Source organism: Ammospiza nelsoni, chromosome Z, assembly GCF_027579445.1.
Source record: "Ammospiza nelsoni isolate bAmmNel1 chromosome Z, bAmmNel1.pri, whole genome shotgun sequence".
NCBI lineage: Eukaryota > Metazoa > Chordata > Aves > Passeriformes > Passerellidae > Ammospiza > Ammospiza nelsoni.
The window spans coordinates 30,729,608-30,754,014 of record NC_080669.1 but is presented as its reverse complement, the minus strand read 5'-3'; the positions used below and the strand labels follow the sequence as shown (position 1 = coordinate 30,754,014).

Here is a 24,407-nt window from a genome sequence, read left to right as displayed (position 1 = left end):
GGATGATGGCGGGGCTGGCGGGCAGCCCGGTGGGTGCCGTCATGCAGGAGAACTTCGGGTGCTCCGTCACCAATCGCTTCTGCCAGCTCCTGGACGACGAGTCGGACCCGTTCGATGTCCTGCGCGAGGCCGAGCGACGCCAGCAGCAGAGGAAGAAGCGCGATGAGGAGGCGGCCGTCGCCAAGAGAGCCGTGCCCGGCGGCCGGGCGGGCAGCGGCAAGAGGGAGACCCAGAAGGAGCGCAGGCAGCCGGAGAGCTCCCCTGCACCCTACCTTGCGGCGCCGCCGCAGCCAGGTACGCGGGCAGCACCCCGGCGGGGCGGGCGCGGGCCGGACCGGCGGCCGGTTTGGGAAGGCGGTTCCCGGCGCTGCGGTGCCCGGTTCGGGCCCCGCGGCGCGGCGTGGGTGGCTGCGGGCTCCGCCGACCTCTCGGTAGCCGTGGCGTGGCGGGGTTAGCGCTGTCGTGGCGGGGCTGAAAAATCCTGGTTCCCTATGGGGTCGTCGTGGTGAATGCACCTGAAAGTCCCCTCAGAGCAAGCAGTGACGCTTGGCGCGGTCACGGCACGATGTTGCCGAGCACTCTCAGCCGAGAAGGCCTTGGAATATGTAAATGAAAACTTCAGCAATATCCCCAAGAGACAAGTGCAAGAGCATAAACTCCTACGCTGTGGCATCTACAGCTTTCATAGTGGTTTAGTAGTCCTGTTGCTGCGTTTCATTGCTTGTCACCCTGGACAGTATCCTTCAGTGTCTGAAGTTTCCAGGCTTGATTTCTGGCCCTTTGGTGTCTTCAGAGTTCTGTCGTCTCCAGAGATCTGTGCTTATTTTGGCTTGAGCTTGCATTGGTAAGCCGGCCTTTTTATAAAACCTTATTTCCTGGGGTAACTCTTCATCCGATGTTCAGGAGTGGTCATCTGCTAGGTTTTGATGCATAGTACTGCTTGGGGAAAGAGGGATTCAGTTGGGTTTTGTACTAGAATGTCCCTCACAGTCCTCTTTGTAGCTGGAGGCTCTGTGGGCTATAGCTTCTTGCATTTGGAGCTGATTGCTGGTCTTAGTCTGATTGTTACTTCTTACCCGGTATTGAGCTTCTGGTTGCTGGATTCAGTATCTAAAGTATCTGAGAACTGGTGGATTGTTTCTAAATATTGAGAATCTTTGCACGGAAGATTGTGGTTTCACACTCTTGAGTTGTAAGTTCCCGTTCTCTTACAGGAAGCAATGAAGCCTAACACATAATCTATTATTAAGATATTTTCTTCCTGTAGTAAAAGCTCCTGTTAAACTCACGGTAATGGTACTGTGTGTTTTAATGCCCTAGGAAAAGGCTTTTGAATTAGGTTGTTGCTCCATCAAGTTGTTGCCAGTGTTGCCAATTCTATTGCTTAGGCTTACAGTCTTACACACTTCCCAACAGCAGTTAGTAGACGTATTTTTAGCAGTTTGTGGAGCAGAGAATCTTCAATGCTAAATATGTGCTGGATAATGAGCACCTTTGTAGAGGAAGATAAGTTTTCGCTGTCTTTATGGGCAGTTATATGAAACTAGTCTTTTTGAGATTTCTCTGCTATTATGTGAGTTAGTCTCGTAAGACCAGTACTCAGACTATAACAGCTTATTTTATTTAAAAGTTACTTTACTGTGGCTGTCAACAGAAGTTGCAGGAGTCTGCTCAGTGAACATCAGAGTCTCAAGTTTTGATGAAAAAGTTCTTGAACAAGATCTGGTAGTTAGCAGTAACTTACCACAGTAGTGTGTGAAGACAATCCTTCGCCTCCCGCTTGCCCATAGGTGTCACCATTCCTGGCAATACACAGTGCCTCTGTGGCTTGTCTTTGACTATTCTCTGCAACCTTGGTTGCAGAAATTTCTTATTAATGCAGAAATTTATTGTTAAGAAATCTCTTTTCTCATACAGAGACAACAAGCATGTGCACCTTGTTTCAATTTCCTGCTGATTTAAAATGGAGAAAAGACTGCTGACTATAGTAGCCTTAGCGAAAGGGCATTAAGATCTATTTTAGGAAGAGTTATTTCTCTTCTATATTTAAAACACACACTTTGTTCTTTAAACATAGCATCTGTTTGGGATTTTTTGTGTTTGTCTTGGGCTCGTTAGGAAGTAAGGACTATAAAAGTACAGTGCTTAAGATGCTAAACCAGTGTGGATAGTCATGACTTGGCCTTGACTGTGTTCCTCATTTGAATGTGCTGCGTTAGTGAGTCTGCTCTGAATGGCAGAGAACCCTCTGAGTTAGGGTGAATACATAAATGATGATGTAGCTGACAAATGTTAAGCAAGTGTCATGTTGAGTAAAAAATCTTGAGGTTTTTTGGATGGGAGTGGGTCAGCTCTTTATTGGTGCCATACAAAGTTGGTTTGTTATGTAGCGTTCAAAACTTCTATATTTTATATAAGATTCAGGGTGCTATCAACTTGACAGTTGAGAATGACCAACCTCCTTGCACTCCCACAGTTTGGCATAAAGCTTCTAATAACAGATGGATTGTTAGAAGAGTGTATCTCTGTTTGGGGAAATAAATAATATTGATCAAAATTACTAAATTGTTAAACTAATTGCTAAACTTTTAATTAAAAAAAGAAAAACATACCAATCTTAAGACTTTGTTTCTAGACTTTCTTAGTGATTTTTTCCCCCCCCTGATTTTGGGCATAACTACCCCTAACTTCATTGTACTTATTAGTAATTAAAACACCAAAAAATAGCATCTAGATCTATCAGAGTAGCAGAATCAGAATCTAGTATTACAGTTGAAATGGTGGAATTCACTGTCTCATACTAGTGTTTTTGGAATCATCACAGAATAGGGTTGAGAGGCTATGTTGGAAGGATGGTCTGGTCCAACCTTTCCTAGGAAAGGCAGCCTTGAAGACCTCATCTGCTACCTTGTTGAGTTGCATTTTGAAAGCCTTCTGTGATGGGGGTTTAACTCTGAAAAGGTTGTTTCAACATAAGGTAGCGCCACAAAGAAATTCTTAACACAGATGAAATCTCTTCTTGTGCAGCTTGTCCCCACTGTAGCCGCTCACTTTCATGGGACTCCTTGTGAAAGGAGCCTTCATCATTGTAGCCTTTCTAATACTGGGATACTGTGATGTGGCTTATGTGAAGCCTTGTCCTGGGAAGAGGATAGCCTTTTCTCATAAGGCAGACTCACCAACTTTTTCATAACCTTCACAGCCTTCTTTTAGATATTCTGCAGCCTGATCATCTTCATAACCCTACTTTGGACCTTTCCAGACTGTTTTATCTAGTTGCTAGGGTATTTGCTTGTTTGTACTACAAAAAGTCTTGTTAAGTTTCATGATTTTTGTTTTATTCTAGTATTATTTCTTAAGCATATTTAATCTGTGAAAAAGGGTCTTTCTAAAGACTCAAAGCACATCTAGGCTTCTATCTTGCAATATAAGGAGTTTTACCGTAGTCAGAGATTTTTTTGTGGTGTTATGTTTTAGTGTTTGAGTGGAAGGTTTAGTCACAAAGTTCTGTAAGGTATGTTTGTTGTTTTGTTTTTTTCAAATGTAATTCTTCACTGAATTTTTCAAAGCAGGTTTTACTAAATTTCTGGAGATATTTTCAATTTGAAGCAAACCTCCTGAGAGGACTTTGCCAGAGAATGCAGTACTTTGAACTCTAGAATCCAAACTATTTATTATGAAATGGCACAACTCTAAGGAGATGACTTTTTAAGCTTTGTTTTTTATGGAGAAAATGGGTTTCTATTTCACTGTCTGTTGCAGAATCATCCGTTTGTCTGGGATGAGCCATTTGTCGGTGAGGGGAGACTCGGACACTCAATATGAGTGATAAGCAAGTTCCATTTATTGAAGAGGGCATCAGACACTTATACAGCAAGTAATAAGCTTATGAATATTCTGTAAGCCAAGCGATCTATTGGTTAAACTATACCATCAACTCTTCCTCATTCCTTTGGGCCTACATTCCCTCTTTCCCACGTCTCTGTCCACTGTTGTTATCATACTCAGCTAGGCCCGAGGACACGCTATCTCGCAGGTGCAGAACTTGGAATTAGCCACGGCCTTGTACTTTTCCAGTCTCTAGTCTAAATTCCCAACAACTGTCTACCAAAACCTATACTTTTGACCTTAAAGGTATATTTTTTCTCTTCTCTGGACTGTTGTTTTGTGATTTTTAGACTGTATTAGCTGAGGATTTGGGTAAAGGCTGGTTGTAGGTGTTGCAGCTCTTATAACTGCACCACTCGATGTTAACTCAGTTCATTCTTACCACAGTGACCAAACTGCATTTGCCAGCTCTTTATGCAAAAGGCCGAGTTGCAGAGCTAGCATTCTTTACCAGTCCAGGAAAATTAAATTTGTTGATCCTGCAGTAATACTCTCTGTTCTTTTGAAATCTCTAAACCTTTGTTGCTAATACTTCTAAAAGGTTTTCTTCTTTCCTATACATATGATGACTCTGGTAACATTTATATATAGTTCCTAAATACTGTGCTTTTGAGTTTTTAGCTGTGGTTTTAAAGTGGCGTGGAATTTTCTATGGAGTTTTATCTTAGACTGACTGTGATTTTCTTATTTTTTAATAGTTTATCCTGATAACATTCTTTCAACTACAGTACCATAAGGATTGTCTAAAGGAAAGCTATGGTAGGCAATTCTGTATTTCAGCAAGCACTGGCATGCATGAAAACAAATTGGCACTGGATGGAGTCTAACTCCATATGTCTCTTTGGTGTGTTGCTTGCAATAGCTGAAGCTATTGTTTGAAGTTTGGTATTAGAATCACACACATTCAAAGGGGAGAAAGTGAAATTGTTTTTGGAGTATTAATTCTTTTACTCTCTAAAATATAACAAAATAAGTGTTTGAGTGAAAATAAATTTCCTTTTACTATTACCAGTTATGAAGTTTTCTTGTAAAGAAAGATTAGTTGCCTGTGTATAAGTTGTTAAAGAAGTTTATTCACCCTAGGCTTCCCACAGCTAGCATCCAGTTTCGGGAGAAAAAACATTAATAATTTTGTGGTATTGCAACAGGTACAGCTCAAGCTAGGTGCCTCACCAGAGGGATTTAGGGTACAGAATCCCAGGTATTTCTTTATTCTTACAACCAATGCTCCTATTCTTTGCACACTTCACACCTTGCATGCACATCTTACTCCAATGGTGATTTTTGCTTTGGAGTCTTCTTGTTCATATCACATTCTTCTTCTGCAGCTGTCTTTATCTGGATGGGTTGCAGGTTCTGATGATAGCCATGACTTCTTAATCTTTTAGTTTGCACTCTTCTCAGAGCCTCCTTTCATTGCAGCTGAACAATAGTAGAAGACTCATTCAGCATTTCAAGGTAAAAGTTTGCAGCTTGTGGCCTAAAACTTCAGCACTTAGCACAAGCAAAGCAAAACTACTTAGATAAAAGAATTCAGCTAACTAAGCTCAGTATATAACAGTCCTCCCTTTGTTTTTATTAAGCTTTCCCACTATTATCAGAAAGAACTCATGAAGTTTTTCAAAGCATTTGACTGCTCTCCATGTCACATGTGATGTTATTACAAGTAACAGGCATAATATCCTAAAGCTTTAACAGCAAAGTAAGTACATGGTAGGGTGGTATGTGACCACTTCCATTTAGGTTCTAATTTGGATGTCTGTGAAAATACCTTAATTAATACTTCAGTAATACCATTGGGCATACTTTTTTTTTCTCAAAGCTTTTTTGCATTGATTTAGCATACTGAGTCAACCACTGATCTCCAAGAGGTTCATCCTAGGTGTAATTGTTTGCCAAACACTAATCCTGTTGATGTCAACCTTAGATGTTGGGAAAAGCTGTTTCCCAACATTGCATAATATCCCAAAGTATACTGCTCCTAAGCTTCAGGCCATTATAAACCTATCTGACAACAAGTTTGAGTTATTTTATTTTTTTTCATTTTGTTGGAGCCTTTTGTATGAGCTCAGGAGTATACTACAGGAATATTATCTGCAGAAATATTATTTTCTGCTGAAGCAAGGGACTCTCATTTTTCCACAGCTTACCCATTGCATGACACACTCCAAAGGCTTACTTAGACTCAATATAAATAGTGGCACTTGCTGATCATGTCACCACAAGGCTGCTTTTGTTAATGCAATTAGTCTGGCCTCTTGGGTCATCAGCAAGGGTTGTAGAAGTTCAGTTTCAAGTGCCTCAAAGTTTCTCACTAATGCATAGCCTCCGTGTTGTTTTCCATTTGCATAGTATGGAGATCCATTGGTCAACAGTATCAGATCTAAGGTCTGTAGAGGCTGATTTTACAGATCTGTCCATAAGTGGCTGGAGTGAAACACCTTATGGCAATTGTGATACAGGTCACTGTTGGAAAGAACAAATAGAGCTGCTGAATTCAGCATCCTTTTAAAGTAGTAATAATTAAATTAATGATGTAAAATTCATAACAGTTCATTTTTTGAGGGGACAATGCTTGTATATAATATTGTTTAAGCATCAGTTCTACTTTCGTTACACAGTTATGTGATCTATAACTACTATTCCTTTTACAACTTGGAATATCCTTTCTTTCTCCAAATTCCAATTCTACTTTCTTTGCCTTGATAACTTAACTGCCGTAGTCCTGGTAGTTAGGTTCTTCAGTACCCTAATGTGCCTAAAAACTTCCTCACAGTTGTTTTCTTTGTTACTTTGTTTGGTCAAGATATTTCTACCATAGCCTTGGACCTATTTTGGGTCTACTTTGTCCTTTTGAAGTATACTGGGAAGAAGGATAGTCTTCTTTTAAAGCTGAAAGGGGTTTCCTCCTTTTTTTTTTTTTTTTGGTGGCGGGTGTTGGTAGTTGGTTTTTTGTGGTGTTCTGATTTTTTTTTTTTTTTTTTTTGGTTTGGGCGTGTTTTGCTATTTGTTTATTTGTTTTTTGTTTTATTTATAGATTAAGCCCAAGCATCAGTTCTGCATTAATGCTGATTTTTCTCCACAGCTTTGTGACTGTGGTTTTCAACAATTCTGGTATTTTTAGCTCCTTTTGTATGTTTTTGGTGATCACACTCCTTCCCATAAAGATTAGATCTATCCATTCAGGTAACAAATGCAATTCTGTATCTCAGGTCTGTAAGAGGTCTCTTTTTATGCTGGGGAGTCTTCTGTCAATGTGACCCTTCCACAAACACTCTTTTCCCAATTTGTTCTTTGTAAGCAGTTACCTCGAATTGCATGCCAGCTACCACTGTCACATTAGGAAGTGGGAGAAACAGCAAGGCTTCTGCTTTAGTGTATAGTCCCTCATAGCAGTTGCAAACTGGGCTCCTTGTGGTGTTTGTCTGAAGTCAAGGCTTTCTACAAAAAAAATGTGTAAAATGAAAAATTTAAAAAAAGTGAAAGCACACTCTCTCAGTACAGGCGAGTGAAGAACCACAAAACCTGGAGATACCTCTTTCCAAGCAAAAGTCTCAGTTTTTGAGGATGGATTATATAGATGGATTATATAGATGGAGAAACTTGCTGAGAGCTAGACAGCAACACTGGAAAGGCAGCTAGATTTTGCTGCATTATTTTATATCCATCTGTTAATACATAGATATCCAGTTTCTGGGAAACCAAACAATGCAAGTTATAAAAGTATAACTTCTGCTTTTCCAGTAGCCAGTTCTGTGTACATACTTATTAAAAACAGTTCTCTAGAAAGTCTTTTTATCTAAGTGCTGCAGTGTTAGCAAAAGTAATTCTAAAAGTGAAGTATTATTGTGGGGAAAGTGAAAACTACTTAAGTATGTTTGCTCTGTATGATTTAGAGTTTTAACAATATCTCTCATACAACTGAGCTTTTTTCTTTAGCACTGTCTAGTTCTAGTACCTGGTAATTTTAGTATTTACAGATTCTTTCCTGCTAATAATAGTTCAGTTGCTTCTTCTGGGGAAAAAAAAGCTAAGTCTGTTGAAACACAGATCTCTGTTCTGATTCCTCAGTTTAGAAAGTACAGTGATAGGCAGCTTAGCCAACAGACTGGGCTGATGCAGTAACAATCCAGGAAAGCTGTGGTGAAGTAGGGAACGGTGGGACACATTCAGGTGAATACAGATTACAGATGTAATTTTAAGACACAGAAAAACCACTTTAAAGAGAGGCTATACTAGGTAACTAGAAAAGAGTGATCTTCAGGTTTCAGAATGTGTTTGTAAGGCCTCAAGTAGACGATCCACAGAACTCTAAAGCTTTTTTCTTTTGTGTGGTTTTGAAGAAAACCTGCATACCAGATTATATAGACAAGCAAGCAGACAAAATTTGCGTCTGTTTGGAGAGGTAGTTATTAACCAAGCATTCAAAATGTACCCCAGTCCTTTGTTAGTGATGTACAAGATGGCTCATGCTTTGTCTTGATTTTGATGCCTTGTTTTATTGTCCCCCAAAGGATAGATGGCCCTTGGGCTCTGTGAATTAAACCAAGTCTGTGTTTGGACATAGCAGAGGATTAAAATTGTAGAGCTTATGCTATCACTGCTGCCAAGCTCCAGTCTGGTTTTATTTACATGCAGAGCTGAAAGTTGGGCTGTCTTTTTGAACTGATTCACAAGCAGGTTACATGAACTTTTGCCCCAAGGGTGACTTGTCCTACTAGAGAGAGACAGGTGTTGCATACTGCCTTAATCCACTACTTCATGTCTGTCAAACCAATTAAAGATGTTTTTGTGGCACTTACTACCTGTGTAAAAGACTTTCTAGTGTTTAAAATACATCTGCAGTAAATGAAGCCACCTGTTAAAATCAAAGTGAGAGAGCCTGGCACTCAAATTGGAGTAGAACACACAGCTCCATCCAGTACGCTCAGTGCTGCTGACATGCAATATACTGACATGTCTGACAAGGAGACTTGTTTTGAAGGTGTTTTGAAGTACTTATAAGCAGTACTGGGTGATAAAATGAGATACTATGTTTTTAAAATTACTTCTGCATCTTCTTTTTTTAGCATTATTTTGCTAGTTTGAAGGAGCTCTTTGAATCTCAAGGTGAAATTGAGGTTAATACTAAATATGTAGGGATTCTGACTACTGCATTCTTGCCAAAGGAGTCTTTTTAGAATAATTGATGCTTCAGATAGCCAATGAGAGAGGATCAAAAATAAATAGCATCATAGTCTTCTATGCATTTTTGTACATTCAGATCCAAACAAAACAACTAAAATGACACCAGAAATTAGTAGTAATTTTCCCAAGCAAGAGTCCAATTTAGAATTAACCTTTACATAGCTGGTAGTGTAGTTGAGATGTGTGTAGAGTAGATGTTTCCCAACAGCATGTACTGTTCTGTATCATCTGTAATTTTGCTTTGTATTAAACTGTCCTGATTTGAAAAGCTTACTCATAAACTGATTTCAAAAGTTGTCCTTTATGCAGAGATTACATCGTAATTCGGGTAATGCAAATATGCTCAGTGCTCTGAGGGTCAAGTAACTTCAAACCTGAGAAGAGAGAATTACTGGAATGTATTATGTCAGGTGGTTTGTAGTTTAAAGAAAAGCAGAGCTGGAGTTGCTTCTGTACCACGTATAACACTATCTTCTCTGTACAAATATGACTGTTCTTACTGCGTAACAAAAAGCTTTATTTACTACATTCACCAAGTGGATAGTTCTTTGAAGCTTTCTCTTTACAAATTGTGTTAGATTTCATCCTCACCACCTAAGCTTTGATCAAAAATCTTCTGATGTGGGCATTTCTCTGGGGCTATGAGTTAATTTGCATATTAATATTGTGACATAAAATGGCCTTTTTTCTCTCTATGTTGTAGCAACAGAGGTAGCCAGGACTGTCACTTGTCCGCTAACTTGAGTTCAGTAATCTGCTCAGCATTCCACGGTAGTTCAATACTTCCTGTGGAAACAGTAGCTTAGATCTGAGACCAATCCTCCTGTTCCTTACTTGATTGCCTTACACTGTTGGCTTAGAAAGGTGTTGGTTTAAATATAGAGGCCTAGCAGACAAAATGGCTTGCTTCTGGAGATCTTGGTCCCAGAGGGAGAACAGAATTTGGGAAAACGGGAAAGGAGGCACATAAAGAACTGTAATCTTCTGCTAGATGTATACAGGTTGAGTGTAAAACTTCAGTTTTTTTTTCTATTATAATTCACGATTTCTTTTCATTCATTCTGCCCAACCCGATTCTCCTCAACTGCAACAATGGCTGAATAAAACTCTAAAAAGCTTAAGTATATTTTATCTTGGAATATGTTTATGTTCTAGAATCAGTGGTGTTGAAGTCTTCCTACTCACTGTTTGGGTCTCTGCCAGCTGAACTCAGTGACCTTTAGTGTTGCTGAATGGTGCTTTCCTCTACAAAGCAGCAGTGTGAGGAGGTGACCCTGTGCTGGTTGTTTGATACTGTGGCCATGAGCTTAGGGGACCCGGAGGCTTAGACTTCTAAACTGAGCTTATCTGACAGGAGGTGTGTTGGTTCACAATCAACACCTATCTGTAAGGGGTCATTCTCTTTCCCTCGCCTTCATTGCTTCTGCTGCCATCTTTCAATTGGTCTTTTCCATTGAAGCTTCTCCACCTCATCCTGTGCTACACTTTCATGATCCTTGAAAACATGAGAGAAACAGTTTTTGTTCTTCTCCTCTGCGACTTGTGAGCAAAATGAGATTTTTCCTTAGACTTTCTTTTCTAGAAATCTCTGACTTTCAAAACCCATAATATTTTGCAGGTTCATCAACACAGAAGGTAAAGTAAGTACATGTCTTTCAAGCAAACAGTGTCTGGCGACATTAGCTATAAGCAGTTTTAATGTTCTAGTGGATTTGGGTTTGGATGTGTAGCCAGCTCACTTCAGTCAGTAGTTTGGTAAATGCAATTGTGTTACTGTTGAGCTGTCAGTAGTCCCTGCGTGTGTTTGTGTAGGCCCAAAGCGAGTACCCAGGCATGGAGAACAACAAGGGTTCAGTAACAGAGGCACGGAGGGGAAACAGGACAAAACTGAATGGAGACCATCTTTCAGGAAATACTGCTATGGAGCACAAAGACAAGTGGAATTCTCAGTGGAACGGTATGTATCCTGCAGAGAGAACTAAGATCCCTCACAGAGGATATTAATGTGCAGGTTTTTTGCAAGACTCCTTACTTCACGCCTGTAAGAGCTGTAGTTTCACCTTCCTTGGGGGTTGAATTGGTACATTTTTTCTTGAATGTTAGCAATATAAGGCAAAACTGAAAAATTTAAAGATCTGAAAATGTACCCCCTAGTCAGCAGCATATTTATAATGTTAGTTTCTGAGCTCACATAACAAGCCTTGCAGAACATGTAGGAGGTTGCAAACTGGAATTTACTGCTTGGACAGTGAATGCATGTTGATTTTTCTTCATAAATATTAGAAGATTCCACCTAACCCTTAATGCTTCAGAATGTGGCTGTTCTTACTTTATACCATAATAGTTGATATTTAACAAGTTGTCTGAAATTTTAGCAGTTGCATATAAATATGGGTTTAGATGGTGGAGCTATTGCATATAAAGTTGTGAAGACTTGACTGTTTTATAATGTTTTCTTTAGTTTCTGTAATGTTTTCAGTGTTAATAACTGCTGATCGTTCTGTTTGTGTGCTGTAATAATTCCTCTAGAGTTCAGTTTGTCCATTTTCAATGACAAAACCCAAACAGCTGTAGTGTGTACTGTACAAAGATGCACTCTACAAATTGTGCTGTAGCTGTTATATACTGATGTATCCCATAGCTGCACAAACATAACAATATGATTTTTTTCTTCTTAATTGTTCTATAAAAACAAAAGTCTCACTAATTACCTTCTTCTTAGACCAGTGGAAAGATTAGACTATGAAAGACCAATAAGAGGCCGTGGTGGGGGAAGAGGCAGAATGAGAGGTAGAGGAAGAGGTGGTGGATTAATTGGAAGTTTTGATGGGTTTGACCAAAGAAGAAAACGTGAACCAGAAAGACAAAGTGGGAATGGTAAAACGTAAGTGTTCTGTATGCTGTTTCCTACTTGGTATACAAGTAAATAATAGTCAGCACTGCAGTTCTCTCTTTTAGGTATTCTGTTCCCTTCCATATCCAGGTTGGCTGGCAAAAAGTCAGTACTGGTTTTAGCTTGAGGTCATAAAAAGGCAAAAACCTCCTTAACTCATAGAATTCTTTTCCTCTCTAGAGGTGTGAAAGCAGGTGACAAAAAGGGTGGAGGTGGACCTTGCAACTACAGAACAATGACAGATGGTATAAGGTATGTCATATACTTGTGCCCATCACAGATCATAATTTTCTGTGGCCTAGGTTAGATCATCATTTTCATCCGTTTCTTGTCCATTTTGAGCTTTATAAGCATCACTTTCTATTATTGTTGTAATTAATGTAATTTTACATTTTTTTAACTTGGCTCCTTTATGATGGTGAGATTAAATTGAAGCAAAGGCATGATGATGTTTGTTCACTTAAGACAGCCAGAATCTTTTGACTGGAGTGGAGTTGTCTTTTAATGGAAATAAGTTATTATTTTTCTCAATAGTCAAGTAAATGGTATTTAATGGAATTGCTCCAAAATGCTAATTTTAAGATTCAAACTCTGTTACTGGGTTTAAAGTCTAGTCTCTTTTCTGGAGTTTTATGGGTAATTTCTAAATTGCAAAATGGTAGTACATTCCAGTGTGGTTCTGCAGGTAATATTCAGTTGACTGTACCATGGAAGTACATTTTAAAGTGATAGAAAAATCAGTAGCATAATGTGATTAATGGCCACTTTGAGGTAAAAAAATCAGGACTTTTCCATTCAGTTCTGTATATCTCTTAGGGGTACTGATTTCTGTTCAGATTTGTGAAACCTCACTGATTATGTTGGCTTTTATCCATTCTTTGTACCTAGCAATACATTGCTCTTTCCAGTAGCTTTTGTTCTCATATACATCTAGAACTCTTTAATTGAAGGCTTTTAAATGATGGAGAAAAAGTAGTAACTTGAACTTGTAGCAAATATATTTGGCCACATACACATTGATTGACAAAATTGTTTTAAAAAATAAAATTTTATTTTAAAATCAAATCTAGTTTTAAAAGTCAATGGATTCAGACAATCATGCTGAAAGTTTGAAAAATATGGCCTTTATGTGTAATAATTTTTGGGTCTTGATACTCCAAATTCTTCTGAAAGTTGTATTAACTTCTCTCCCTCCTACAGAATTTCATATTAAGAGTAGATGGTTTAGGTACCCTGGCTTTTCAAAGGATCAGCTAGGTTAACATTGTTCTGAACTGATAGTGCAAAACAAGCTGGCAGAAAACTGTCTTCTGTAGGGTATCAGGGAAGGCTTCATAAACTTACAAGGTATTTATTGGCCTTTACATATTTTCTTCCTAGTTGAGGTGGGTTTTTTTTGGTTTTTTAAGTTCAATAGCATCAGAACTTCTACCAATGTTTTCCTGTGATGTGGTAGAAGTGACATAAAATTAAAGCTCTCTGAACAATTCTAAAAGCATGTCTGTGTCCTGATTGTGGTAATCATGCATTGAAGCTAAAAGGTGTTAATTTAAAATATGTATGCCTGCTACTGGAATGAAAATAAGTTCCTGCTGTCATTTGACAGTGAGTTAAAGTCCATTTTACAGAAAATACAAACTTTAATTCTTTAAAAGAAGCAAAAAGGCAACTCCAAATGTCAGTGTTATACTGACAATTAATACTAATCATGATTATTATTCATAATGGAATTATTTCATCTTCATACATGCTTTTCTTTTTTTTAGCGAAATAGGATTTTTTCCCATTATTCCCAAAATATACTTGTTAATGGCTCAACTAGTCACTTAGTATATCTTTCTGCTTATGATCAAAGAGTTTTCCTTTTTTTTTTCCCTCCTTACCAGGGAATTCTGGTAAAAGAAATAATGTATTGATTTGTTTTTTTTTTTTTCCAGTGTGAGTCATGAAGACCATAGTTTTGTTTTGGTTTTTTTTGTATGTTTTGTTTTGGTTTGTTTGCTTACTGTTTTAGTGGGAAGGAGCAGACTGCATCTATGGAGGAGACCGCAGAAAGTCCTGAACAGCCAGGGACATCTGAAGGAGAGCCTCTGAGCAAGTACAGTCAGACAAATATTTTCTGTCTAAATGCAAAGGAAACAATTAACTCTTACTGATGTACTTGTATTGAGGGGCACACTTGAAATGTGAACTGTGAAGTTTTGCTAGTGCATGTATTTAAAAATAGAAAAGCTTGTTTTTTATTTGTGAGTATGGAAAATATGTCCCTTATTCTGACTAAAGCTTGATTTTTACAGTTGGAAATTGCATTTAATTGCACAGTGATGCTTAACTTCCAAAGATTTGGTGATGATTTAAGGAGGAGCTACATATTGTGTTTTACCTTTTCACTTCTCTAATTTGTAGAAACAACCATGCTTTTTGTTCTCTGACAACAGATATTTGAGGTGCCCATGCAATTGTACAAACACATTTAAAATATGCTGAGCTACTCTAAGTTTCTATTCACCAATCACTAATATCATGCAGATATCATCAATTCTTGAGAGGCCATGGTAGAACTTGGAAAAACTTTCTGGAAATGCCATGAGCCTTAGACTAGGGAAACTGAGAGAGAAATGTCCCCGTTGTCTTGTGGCTTTCATTCTAATCAGTGTCACAGCAAATAAGTGAACACTGGCATAAGAAAACTAACTGGACAGTCTTGTCTAAGTAACAGATTGAAAGAATAATTAAAGAGCATGTGGTGCATATCTCCTAGTGAGTGAAAGATGGTCAGTGCAGTATGTCGACCTCTTTTGTTGCTGTGAAGCCTTTTTTACTTCATGGAGCAGCTCCAGATATTAGTGATATAGGTTAATTTATTAATTAATTTATTAATTATAAAGCTAACTAGATGACAAAACCTGTTTTATATGTTCAGGTTGTTTTCCTTGTCAGATGTTCAGTTGATATAACTTTGATTCTTTTAATTTTAGAGGTGGTTTTAATATGTAGGTAAAGCTGTATATCCAGGGGGAAATCTGTCTTTGAATGACTTACGACTGAAAAAATGTTTCTAGGCTAATTCAAATCAGGTGAGCAGTGTAGGTACAGTGGCAAAAATACACTGTATTAGCTAAATATGATAACAGTTATTCAGCTTTTTTAAAATTTCAATTTTGTCAGTTGCTGGTTGCTTTGTTTGTTTCCTGCTTGTACTTGTTTCTACTTCAATTCAAGCTCTTTGTAGATATGTCCTGATATCTGTTCATTGTAGAGCTTAAGACATGAGAAGTGTGTACAGTGGAAAAGGCCTCCGGCAGAATTTGCCAGTTATCTTTAACTCTTTCCTCTTTCTTAGAGATCACTAGATATTCAGTCAGACTGGGAGCCTTTCTGGAGATTTTACTCCTGTTTATATATTTTTTTAAGATTAATTTAGGCATAGTCCACTGAAATTCAAATTATTCAAAAAAGCAAGTAACCTACAAGCAAAGTTCTGCACTGTGTACTCCTTTCAGGGCAACAAATACTGTCCTGAAGGCTTACAAATCTATATACAAAACATGAGTTACATAAATCTCCCTGCACTTAATTTTTGGGGGGTGTCAGCTTGGTGACCCTATGTATTTTAAAAGAGGAGATATTCTGTGAATAGTGCCTAGGTCATTAGGGATGGTTGTATGGCATATACCTTAGTAAGATGGAATTGTAGTTGTTTTAATGTTTAAAAGCAGAAGCTGGTAGGCTATGGTGTTCAGGCTTCAGGATGTACTTAAAGGTCTGACATGCTTAGGTTGCCCCTGCTGTCCAGATAACACAAATTAGGCTACCTTCTGCTTTTGCTACAGCCTCAGTGTATACAGGGTTGTGTGTTTGCTTGGGCTGCTGCTAGGGTCATTCTCATTTTGACGCTAAAATGCAGTGACTGCAAGGTAACCATTTATTTTCTACTGCTTTATTGCAGTTGTGTGCTTGCATTGAGAAAGAGATTGAAGACTTGGGGTTGTTTCATCTCTCATTCTCTTTCTAGTCTGAAGTGTTTCCATTTAAAATTACAAGTAAAAAAATGTAATCTTGGAAGTTGGGAATAACCTGTCTGCATGAAGATGGTGTGGAGCTTTCTGATGTGGTGCTGGCTAATTACCATGCAGCTCTGGAAAAGAGGTTCTGTGGGTTTCTGTGACTTATGGGGTCTTCCCTTTAAGACTCTGTTTTGCTATTCCTGAGCTTCTATTTGCAGAATATTGCTGGATAAGAGTTTCTTTTATGCTTGTGTGATGTAAGTCAAGGTGTTTCTTCCCATATCCTCAAATCTTGAGTGTATCAACAGTTTTTATCTCTAGTTATTATCATCCCAAACTGCATGCTAGTATGGGGGCTTTTTTGCTGCAAAAGCAAAACCTAACCTTGACCCTGTATAAAATAAATAGGTCGTGCATAAGCATAAACTTTTCTCACAACTGCTTTTGGTTGAACTTTTCACAGTTCAAACAATGTAACACACTTGTGTTGGCCAATTCAAATTATATTTTTTGGTTTCATTCAGTACAATGCATGGGCTAATCAACTGCTGTTCCTAAAGGTATTTGTAGAGCTTGTATGTAATCTTGTGGGGTTTTCTTACTTTTTTATTCATGTGATAGTTTTCCTTTTTGTGGAGCTATGTGTCATATTGGTTATTTAATAGGAAGCTTTAACAATTTATCTTCAGTGTTTTGGCTATTTATCTCATTTGTTTATTTGTTTTGTGGTTTGTTTTTTGTTGTTTAATGGTGGTAGAAAGCTTTTCCTAGATCAGGCCAGAGCTTCATAAGTATTTGATTCAGTGTTTTTCTTCCATAGTAAGTTTGTACAATTGTTTGGTCTTACCTTATTTAACTTTAAACTTTTCTATAGCTGGTGATAATGCTCTTGTAAATAATGCTTAGTTGGAAAGCTTCTTGTCATTGACTTCTTGATAAAAGCTAAGCATTTGCTTTGTGCAGCTGAATAATGATGAAAAACTGATCTGAGAGAGACCTGCTGTCATTATTTTTAATATGAAAATAATAGGTGAATAGCTGAGCTAAATGGCATTCCTTTCCATTTACCTTCCTTCTGGCAAAAAGCAAAGGTATTTTGTTTTATTGTATGCACAGCAATCAAGGCATAGTTAAGGGGTTATTGTTGTCCACTGGAGACACTGAAGCAGTAGGAACTATTACTGAAGGCTCTCATTTAGTTATTTGCTAGGACTTTCATTGTAAATTCAGTTCGTTCATGTCCAGAGGTTGTGCTTAGTTGTCTGGCAGTGTTTTGTAAGCATGACTGCTGGTGTGCCAAGGAGCTTATTAATTTGATAAATGAAAATGCACACTAAGCAGTTACTAAAAATGTATAACGTTAGAAGGTAGAAAGTAAGATACAGAATGCATTTCCATTCTGGCTTGGTGCCCAAAATAACTTGCTGCAATTAAGTTTCCGTCCAAAATGTGGTATGCAGGTTTTTGTTGGTGTGCTTCACTCATAGGTGCTTCCCCTTGAGAGTCTTGACATCCTAAAACAAATTTGTACCCTAATAACCTAGCAATTAAAACCATCCTTTGGAGTAAAAACCAAAACCATACTTTGCAGTTGAAAAAACCAAGTATTTGCAGCGTAAATCTGCAAGTATTTCCTTTGGAACTGGCAAGTGGATGTTTTTGTTGTATGTATATTTTTGAAAGGAATAGCTGTCTTTGCTTTTTGTGAGATCAAGTTGCTGTGTGGTCAAATGTCCTTGTGTTTTCTTATGATCATAACAATATAGACCTGAAAGGGGTCTTTTGGGCCCAAGGCATGATCAATTTTAATTGTTGCTTCTGAAACATGTCCAGTTGATTTTAATGTACTCTGCTACTGGAGATTTCAATGTCCCCTGATGGTCTTTCTAATACTTAAAAAAATAGAAGCTGCTATGTTAGTTTTTTTTTTTCTCCTGGATTTCTTGCCTTAATGTAATGGATATGCAAAATTTTTTTAGCATTATGTACATTTCCTTTGCACATCTTTAAAGGGTTCCCCATTGTGCATCAGGTGTTTCAGACTTGTGTCTAGCAGCGCTACTGTGGACTTCTCATCTGTTCCCATGTAGAAGACATTATTCAGTTGAGATTTTGTTCCACCCTGCCAGCAATAACAGCTGTTTCGATACATACTGTGTTGATGAAGAAGGAGCAGATACTTGAGTGAAGTGCTCCTGCACAATCCAGGCAGTTGAGGTCTCTCCTTCAGAACTTCTGCCTTGTTAGTGGTTCTTTCTATGTTTGGGTGGCTGATACTTTTGTCTGAGTGTATGTATTTCTAGTTGTTCTTGGGACTTTCTGGTGATTGTTGTTTTGGTTGCTTGTTTTCAAATCACTGGGTCGCTTTAGCATCTCATACCACTGAATCAGAAGCTGTTCAGTATTCTTGAATACTTGCACTATTGCCCTTCTTTTGGGCAATCTTTGTGCCACAGAAAATGCAGTAAATATTATTTTACACTGTTAAACTCCCATTTGCATTCTTGGCTTGCTTTTGCAAATTGAAATATTGATAGATAGTTCTCAAGTACTTTTTGCTGTCAGTTCTGCATCTTTCTGCATCTCTTGCGAAGGACTGAAACATTGTCTCTCTAATGTGGTGAAATGTTCATGGAAGAGGAGGAAAAAGACTTCCAAAATTCAGACATGCAATTTACTGAGATACGGCTTAGGAAAAAATTAAATCAGTCTAATAGAGACTCTTTTATTAGTTATGTTTCTCTTTAATTCCTCTAACACTTATTCCCAAAACTGAAACTTCAGATAATTGATCAGAAGTTGTTTGGCCTCTTACTCTTGAGGACAACAAATTGAAATGGTTTTGGGGCTATGTTTTCTTAGTGCTCTTACAGATGCAACAATATCTGTTGGTGTTTTTCCAGAAGTAGCTGCTTCTTTCACCAGTATCCTTTTTATTTAACTCAGTAAACTATTTTTTTCCCTAACAGTCCTTCTAATACAGTTTCAGATCATAATGAGAAGGGAGTGACAGACTGACTACCAGTCTTTTAACCTTGAATTTCTGGTTGATAAAGCTGGAATTTTCAAAACAACAGGGCATAAAGGCATGTCAAATTCTTCTGTGAAGTGAATTTAGAACTAACTTATGTTAATCCTAGAACTAAAATCAAGGGTTGCTTTAGTGTTCAGTTCTGCTTCTCCCTTTCATATGCTGGGTGTTTAGAAAAATACTGTCTAATTTTGGCAAGAAATATGAATGCTTTTGTGCAGAATCTGGTAAGAAGGACTAGGCCTGTTCCCGTATAGGCTAGTTCTATACAGTACAGTCCCAAAAACTGTGTGTATTCCAATGAGTTGCTTGTACAACTTTAAAAACAAAATACACACAGTCACTGATTGTCATTTGACTCTGCATCTTTCCATGATAAAAAAAGTTCCAACTTGCACCTAATAAACTGTATATTTACATTGGGGAAATTATAATTTTTTGGTAGTACTGTGGAATTATGACTGAATGCAGAAAACCAAATCCATCATTCTCCCACAAGACAGATTCTAATGAAGGGGCTTTCTAGAAAAGTCATTGTTAGGGAAACACTTAGTCAACTCCAACTGCTATTGTAGCACATAACAGTTTTCTATGTAAGGAGAAATGGTTTCTCAAGCATCTTGGAGTAATCATTGTGGGCTTTCCTGTACAAGTCATGGTATTTCACTTGTTTATGCAGCAGACAGTTATGGTGGTGTAGGAAGTTGTGCTCTCCCTGTATGTGATGTCTGGTTAGTAGGTAGGTAGCTTTCTGTAGGTATCATTAAATGTATACCTGTAGTATTCTAAAACCTGGTGTCCTGGCCAGGCCTGTCTTGATCAGCAGCAGAAAAGTGGCAGAAGAGTACTTAAGCATGATCAGTGGAAGGGAAGTTTTTTTGCTTATGTAACTTGTCTTATCTCTATGTATTACAGACATAAAACCTTCTGTCTTTACAGTTCACAAATATGCAAGGCAGCCTCTGATGTATTCTGTATGGTTTTCTAGAACATATAGTTATTGTACTTAGTGACAAATGATAATTTGACTAGGATTAGTCTGATTTTTGCCAAGTGATAAATACTGTCTGTTGCTACATCTGACAAAAAAATTCAAGGAAGCATCTTGTGAAATTAACAAAGGAAATGTTAATAATTACCTGTAAGATCCCATGGTGTGATCATCATATGGTGAACATTTTTGATGACTGAAAGCTACACTAAAAAATTAGTTCACCTCATATTGTCATTGTGCAGTACAAGGCAATGAAACCATGCAATTGGTGTGTTTTAAAACTGCTCTGTGTTTTTTTTTTTTTTGTTTGTTTGTTTGTTTTGTTTTTTTTTACTGTGGCTATATTTACTATGGGTAGATCCACTATTAAAATGTAGGGTTAAGAATATGCCAGATCAAAAGGCAGAATAATTTGTCTAGAATCTAAGTGCTTGAATTCAGGATGAGACTGGATGAGTACTAATACAGGAAGCTGCAGACAGCATTTGTTCATATTATTAATTTCAGAGTACATAAATATATACTCGAAGTTACGTTAATATGAAACTATCACATGAAGTTACTGTGAGGAGTAAGTGAAATTGACAATTTGGTGGGAAACATTCTAAATGTTTTGTTTAGTATCCTTACTTTAGTAGTTAAATGAGGTAAGTGCTCTTGTTTATCTTGTTGTTTTTTTTTTTTTTAAGTTTTTTACTCTAAAACTGTCAACTTCTAGAGCTGCTGAAGGAGAGCCAATGGAAGAAGTGGTTCAAGAAATGACATTAGATGAGTGGAAAAATCTTCAGCAACGGAATCGACCAAAGCCTGAATTCAATATCCGGAAGCCAGAATCCACTGTTCCTCCCAAAGCAGTGGTGATTCACAAGTCAAAATATAGCGACGATGTAAGCACTGTCTCAGGAATTCTGTCAACCTTCCTTTATGCCCAGGGATGAGAAACTGTCTCTATTTTTTTTTCCACTAGCTTTAGTATAATCTGAATGGGCAAGAGAACAATATCTAAGCTTTATCATTGCAATGACACGTGCCCCAAAACTGGCTTTAAATTGTGTGACAATTGTCTTTGTCTGACATCATCGCCCCTTCTTTCTGTGCAAACATGTAAAATATCAAGTTGTTCTACTTTATGGCTCAGCTGCTGCCACTGTATAGGTCTCTAGTAATGCTGCTAGAAAAACTTGGCTTATTTGAATCCCGCTTAGCTTGCTTGCCAGTATGCATTTGTGTGTATCATAATGTGCACTTGAAAATACGAATTTTGGATTTTTAGGGTGTGGTTTTTTTGGGTCCTTCTTCTTAGAACTAATCTTGGAGAGCTTGTGGTGCTGTAGTGTGCATGCCTCCCAGTTTCCTCTTAAATTTCACTCCATAATGTTATTTAGGTTGAAATTCCATGGAGAAGTACTAGTTCTGAGGAGAGAAGGGGAAGCTTCTTTCAGATTCTAGCTTACTTAGATTTCAGATTTTGGAGGTCACAGAAATATGTGCATAAAGTCTAGCATGATGGAATTTTGATCCTTGAAGTCTACATGCATTTACGAATATGTACCTCTTCTCTAGTTATAATAATAATCTCAAAACTTGCTTAATCACTTTAGATTGTTGAGTCTGCCTTCTTTTTAGTAAGACTTTTTAGGTCAGAGTTGTCATTATCCCCTCTTTCTTTTCTGAGAGGTAGTGGTAGGGGTGGGGCGATACCTTCCACAAACTCTGAAGAGAGCAGGTACGTGTTCCTTTTGCCTGTAAAGTTTCTCTTCTGGTAGTATCAAGAGACCTTGTTAAAGTGAACACAGAACAGGAGCTACAGGAACTCTGTAACACAGGGAGGTGAAATCCCTGAATTAGACATTGAATAAGTGACTCATCATTGTAAGGGATGAGTTAACAGACTTTATCATTACTACAGTCCTCATTAGTTATGCTGGGCAATAGTCTGACATGCACTAGCTATTAGGAACACATAGTTAAAACCACAGTGATCTCATAGCTGCAGGCATGTAGGAGGAATACATCGATTAAGTAGCTTTGGTATGGCCTTTTATCTATTACTTGGACATAACTGTAGGAGTAAGTAGCTTAGGTCTGATGCTCTAGCCTCTTTGAAAACCTCCTAGATTTATATTTCTGACAAACCTCTTCAGTATTATGGAGTTGGTACGGAAGCTTTTGTTACCAGGAATCTCTGAGCCAACAAAGAATGCATTTCCCAGGCATCTGGGAAGCTGCAATTACCTCATCTGTGTTAAAATCCTGTACAAGTTAAGGCTTGTCTTCTACTCCAGATGCTATCTTGGTTCATCTGCTGCTTAGTCAATAATATAAGTGTGAATATGTATCTGGGAGGGGAGAAGCTCATACATGGAAAACTGTGGACTTTAACCAGATCTTCTCTTTAGTTGCAAAAAGAAGACTTTGAAGATAATTCTCATGTCTTTCGAAAACCAGTGAATGATATAACTTCTCAGCTGGATATTAATTTTGGGAGTCTTCCTCGCCCTGGCCATGGATTCAGAGGAGCACGAGGTGGTCGTGGCAGAAGACCTGAAGAGACAGTACCTCGACCAGAAGTAATGGTAATGGATTTTGTGGTGGTGGTTTTGTTCATTTGGGGTTTTTTTGCTTGGTTGGAGGTTTTTTCTGTTGTTGATGGTGTTTGTGTGTGTCCTGCCCCTTTTGCGTGGAATTTTGATTTCTGTAGTGATAGACTTGTTTTTAATTCCTGTCTCATAGTACGTTGTCATGCATATTGAGTTCCTGGCCCATATTATGTTACTTGAAATTAAATACCGATTCAGGCTCCCAACTTTTAACACATACATTTCAAAAGGTCCGATTACTGGATGCTGTAATGGTAACTAGAGGAAAGGATGCAATTAGTTTTTATATAAATTGGGAAGTAATTAAAATAACTAGAGGCTTGTATCTCTTTGAAAAAATTCTGTGATACAGTGATACTTTGTTTACTAACAGTGAGATCAGTAAATCTGTGATCCTACAGGACGATTCATGTGTTCAATATAACCATTATATAAAAATTTCACTTACCTTTTCCTTTGGAATAAAAAAAAACATTTGTACACTGGAAAATGGCTTCTTTATTCTTCATACTAACAGAAACTTTACTGTGACTAAAATGCTTTAAGACCAGGAACTTTCAGAATAATATGGAAGTGTTGATGCATTTGTTTCATCTGTAAGAAAAAGGTTCTTTATGGTAACAGATCAGAGAGATCAAAACGACAACCCAATATGTTTGGTAGTTCTAGAATGTAAAAATATAGTAATGCTACTTCAAAAAATATGCTGTATTCTGCTTGAGACTGCTTAAATTTTCTTTCATTCAGTGCTGCAGAACTTGTGACCTTCTGGTTCTCTCCAGGGAGCTTTATAAAAACATTCACACTGAAAAGAAACTATAGCAGTTGGAAATTCTGAGATAAAAGCCTTGTGGTAGTGAGGGATACAATTTGAGTAGAAGTAGCCTTTAGTAGTAGTAGCATTTGAGTAGAAGAATGAACCCTTTTGAGGGTAAAATACATATACATAGCTGTCAGATACTTTTGAAATTTATTCATTTTTATAAGACTTCTTTTCTTCCATTCTAGGTGCAGCTTGTTGCTCCAAATCCTGATGATCCTGAGGATTTTCCAGCGTTAGCTTGAGGACCCATCGTGAATGGTGGTATCTCAAAGTTCCTTTGTAACTGTGAAGAGACCTGTTCTATGCTGGTGTGGATTAAGGAAGCCAGTTTCCTTCTGGAAAGTTGAGTGTTTGGTGTGGAATGATTGCAGCTGTCTGCTAATAGAGTTGTGTTCTGGAGATATGGGTGGATTGGGATCCTGTCACAGGCTCCAATGTCTGCCTCCATTTAGAAAGCCTATGGGAAGGCTTACAGTACTTCCCTACTTGGCTTCAAGTGAAGTTAAAAGGGAAGAGTGTTTAAAAATATATATATAGAGATTATATCAAGTTCTCCATGACACCATGATGAAATATAAACTGTACAACACAATCCACAATTGGGACTCAATTTCGCTGTATATTTGAAAGTTGTTTCCTTTGAGTGAAGTGTATATTTCAGACAATCAAAAGTGTCAGTTTTTCAGAGTTTCACAAATAAAGAAAAGTGCACATTGGTTTGGGTTTGAGGTATTATTTTAAGAAGTCAGAGTGGTAGGTGGAAGCTTTTGCTATTTGGATATAGTCTGTAGAAAAAAAGTGGGGGGAAAAAACCCAAACCCTAAACAGCAATTTGTACTCACCAAAAAAAGTGAATATCTCTCTAAATGGAAGTGATCTTTAAAATCAAGGCAGCATAGGTGCTTTGAATTGACACCTAACTAAGTCCTGCTTAAGCAACAAGATAGTCTGCAATTACTTTGAAGATTAAGTAAAATAAGAATT

The 24,407-nt window shown here is 37.8% G+C and overlaps 1 protein-coding gene across 1 annotated transcript; it reads left to right on the top strand.

Moving 5' to 3' along the window:
- The first annotated feature begins 2 nt into the window (after positions 1-2).
- Positions 3-24,139, top strand: HABP4 (hyaluronan binding protein 4). Its single transcript, XM_059492424.1, has 8 exons — positions 3-294; positions 10,888-11,032; positions 11,798-11,959; positions 12,149-12,220; positions 13,983-14,066; positions 20,719-20,887; positions 22,400-22,576; positions 23,609-24,139. Exons 1-8 carry the CDS (start codon positions 3-5, stop codon positions 23,663-23,665), a joined length of 1,158 nt encoding a protein of 385 aa, XP_059348407.1. The 3' UTR covers positions 23,666-24,139.
- Positions 24,140-24,407: the final 268 nt, after the last annotated feature.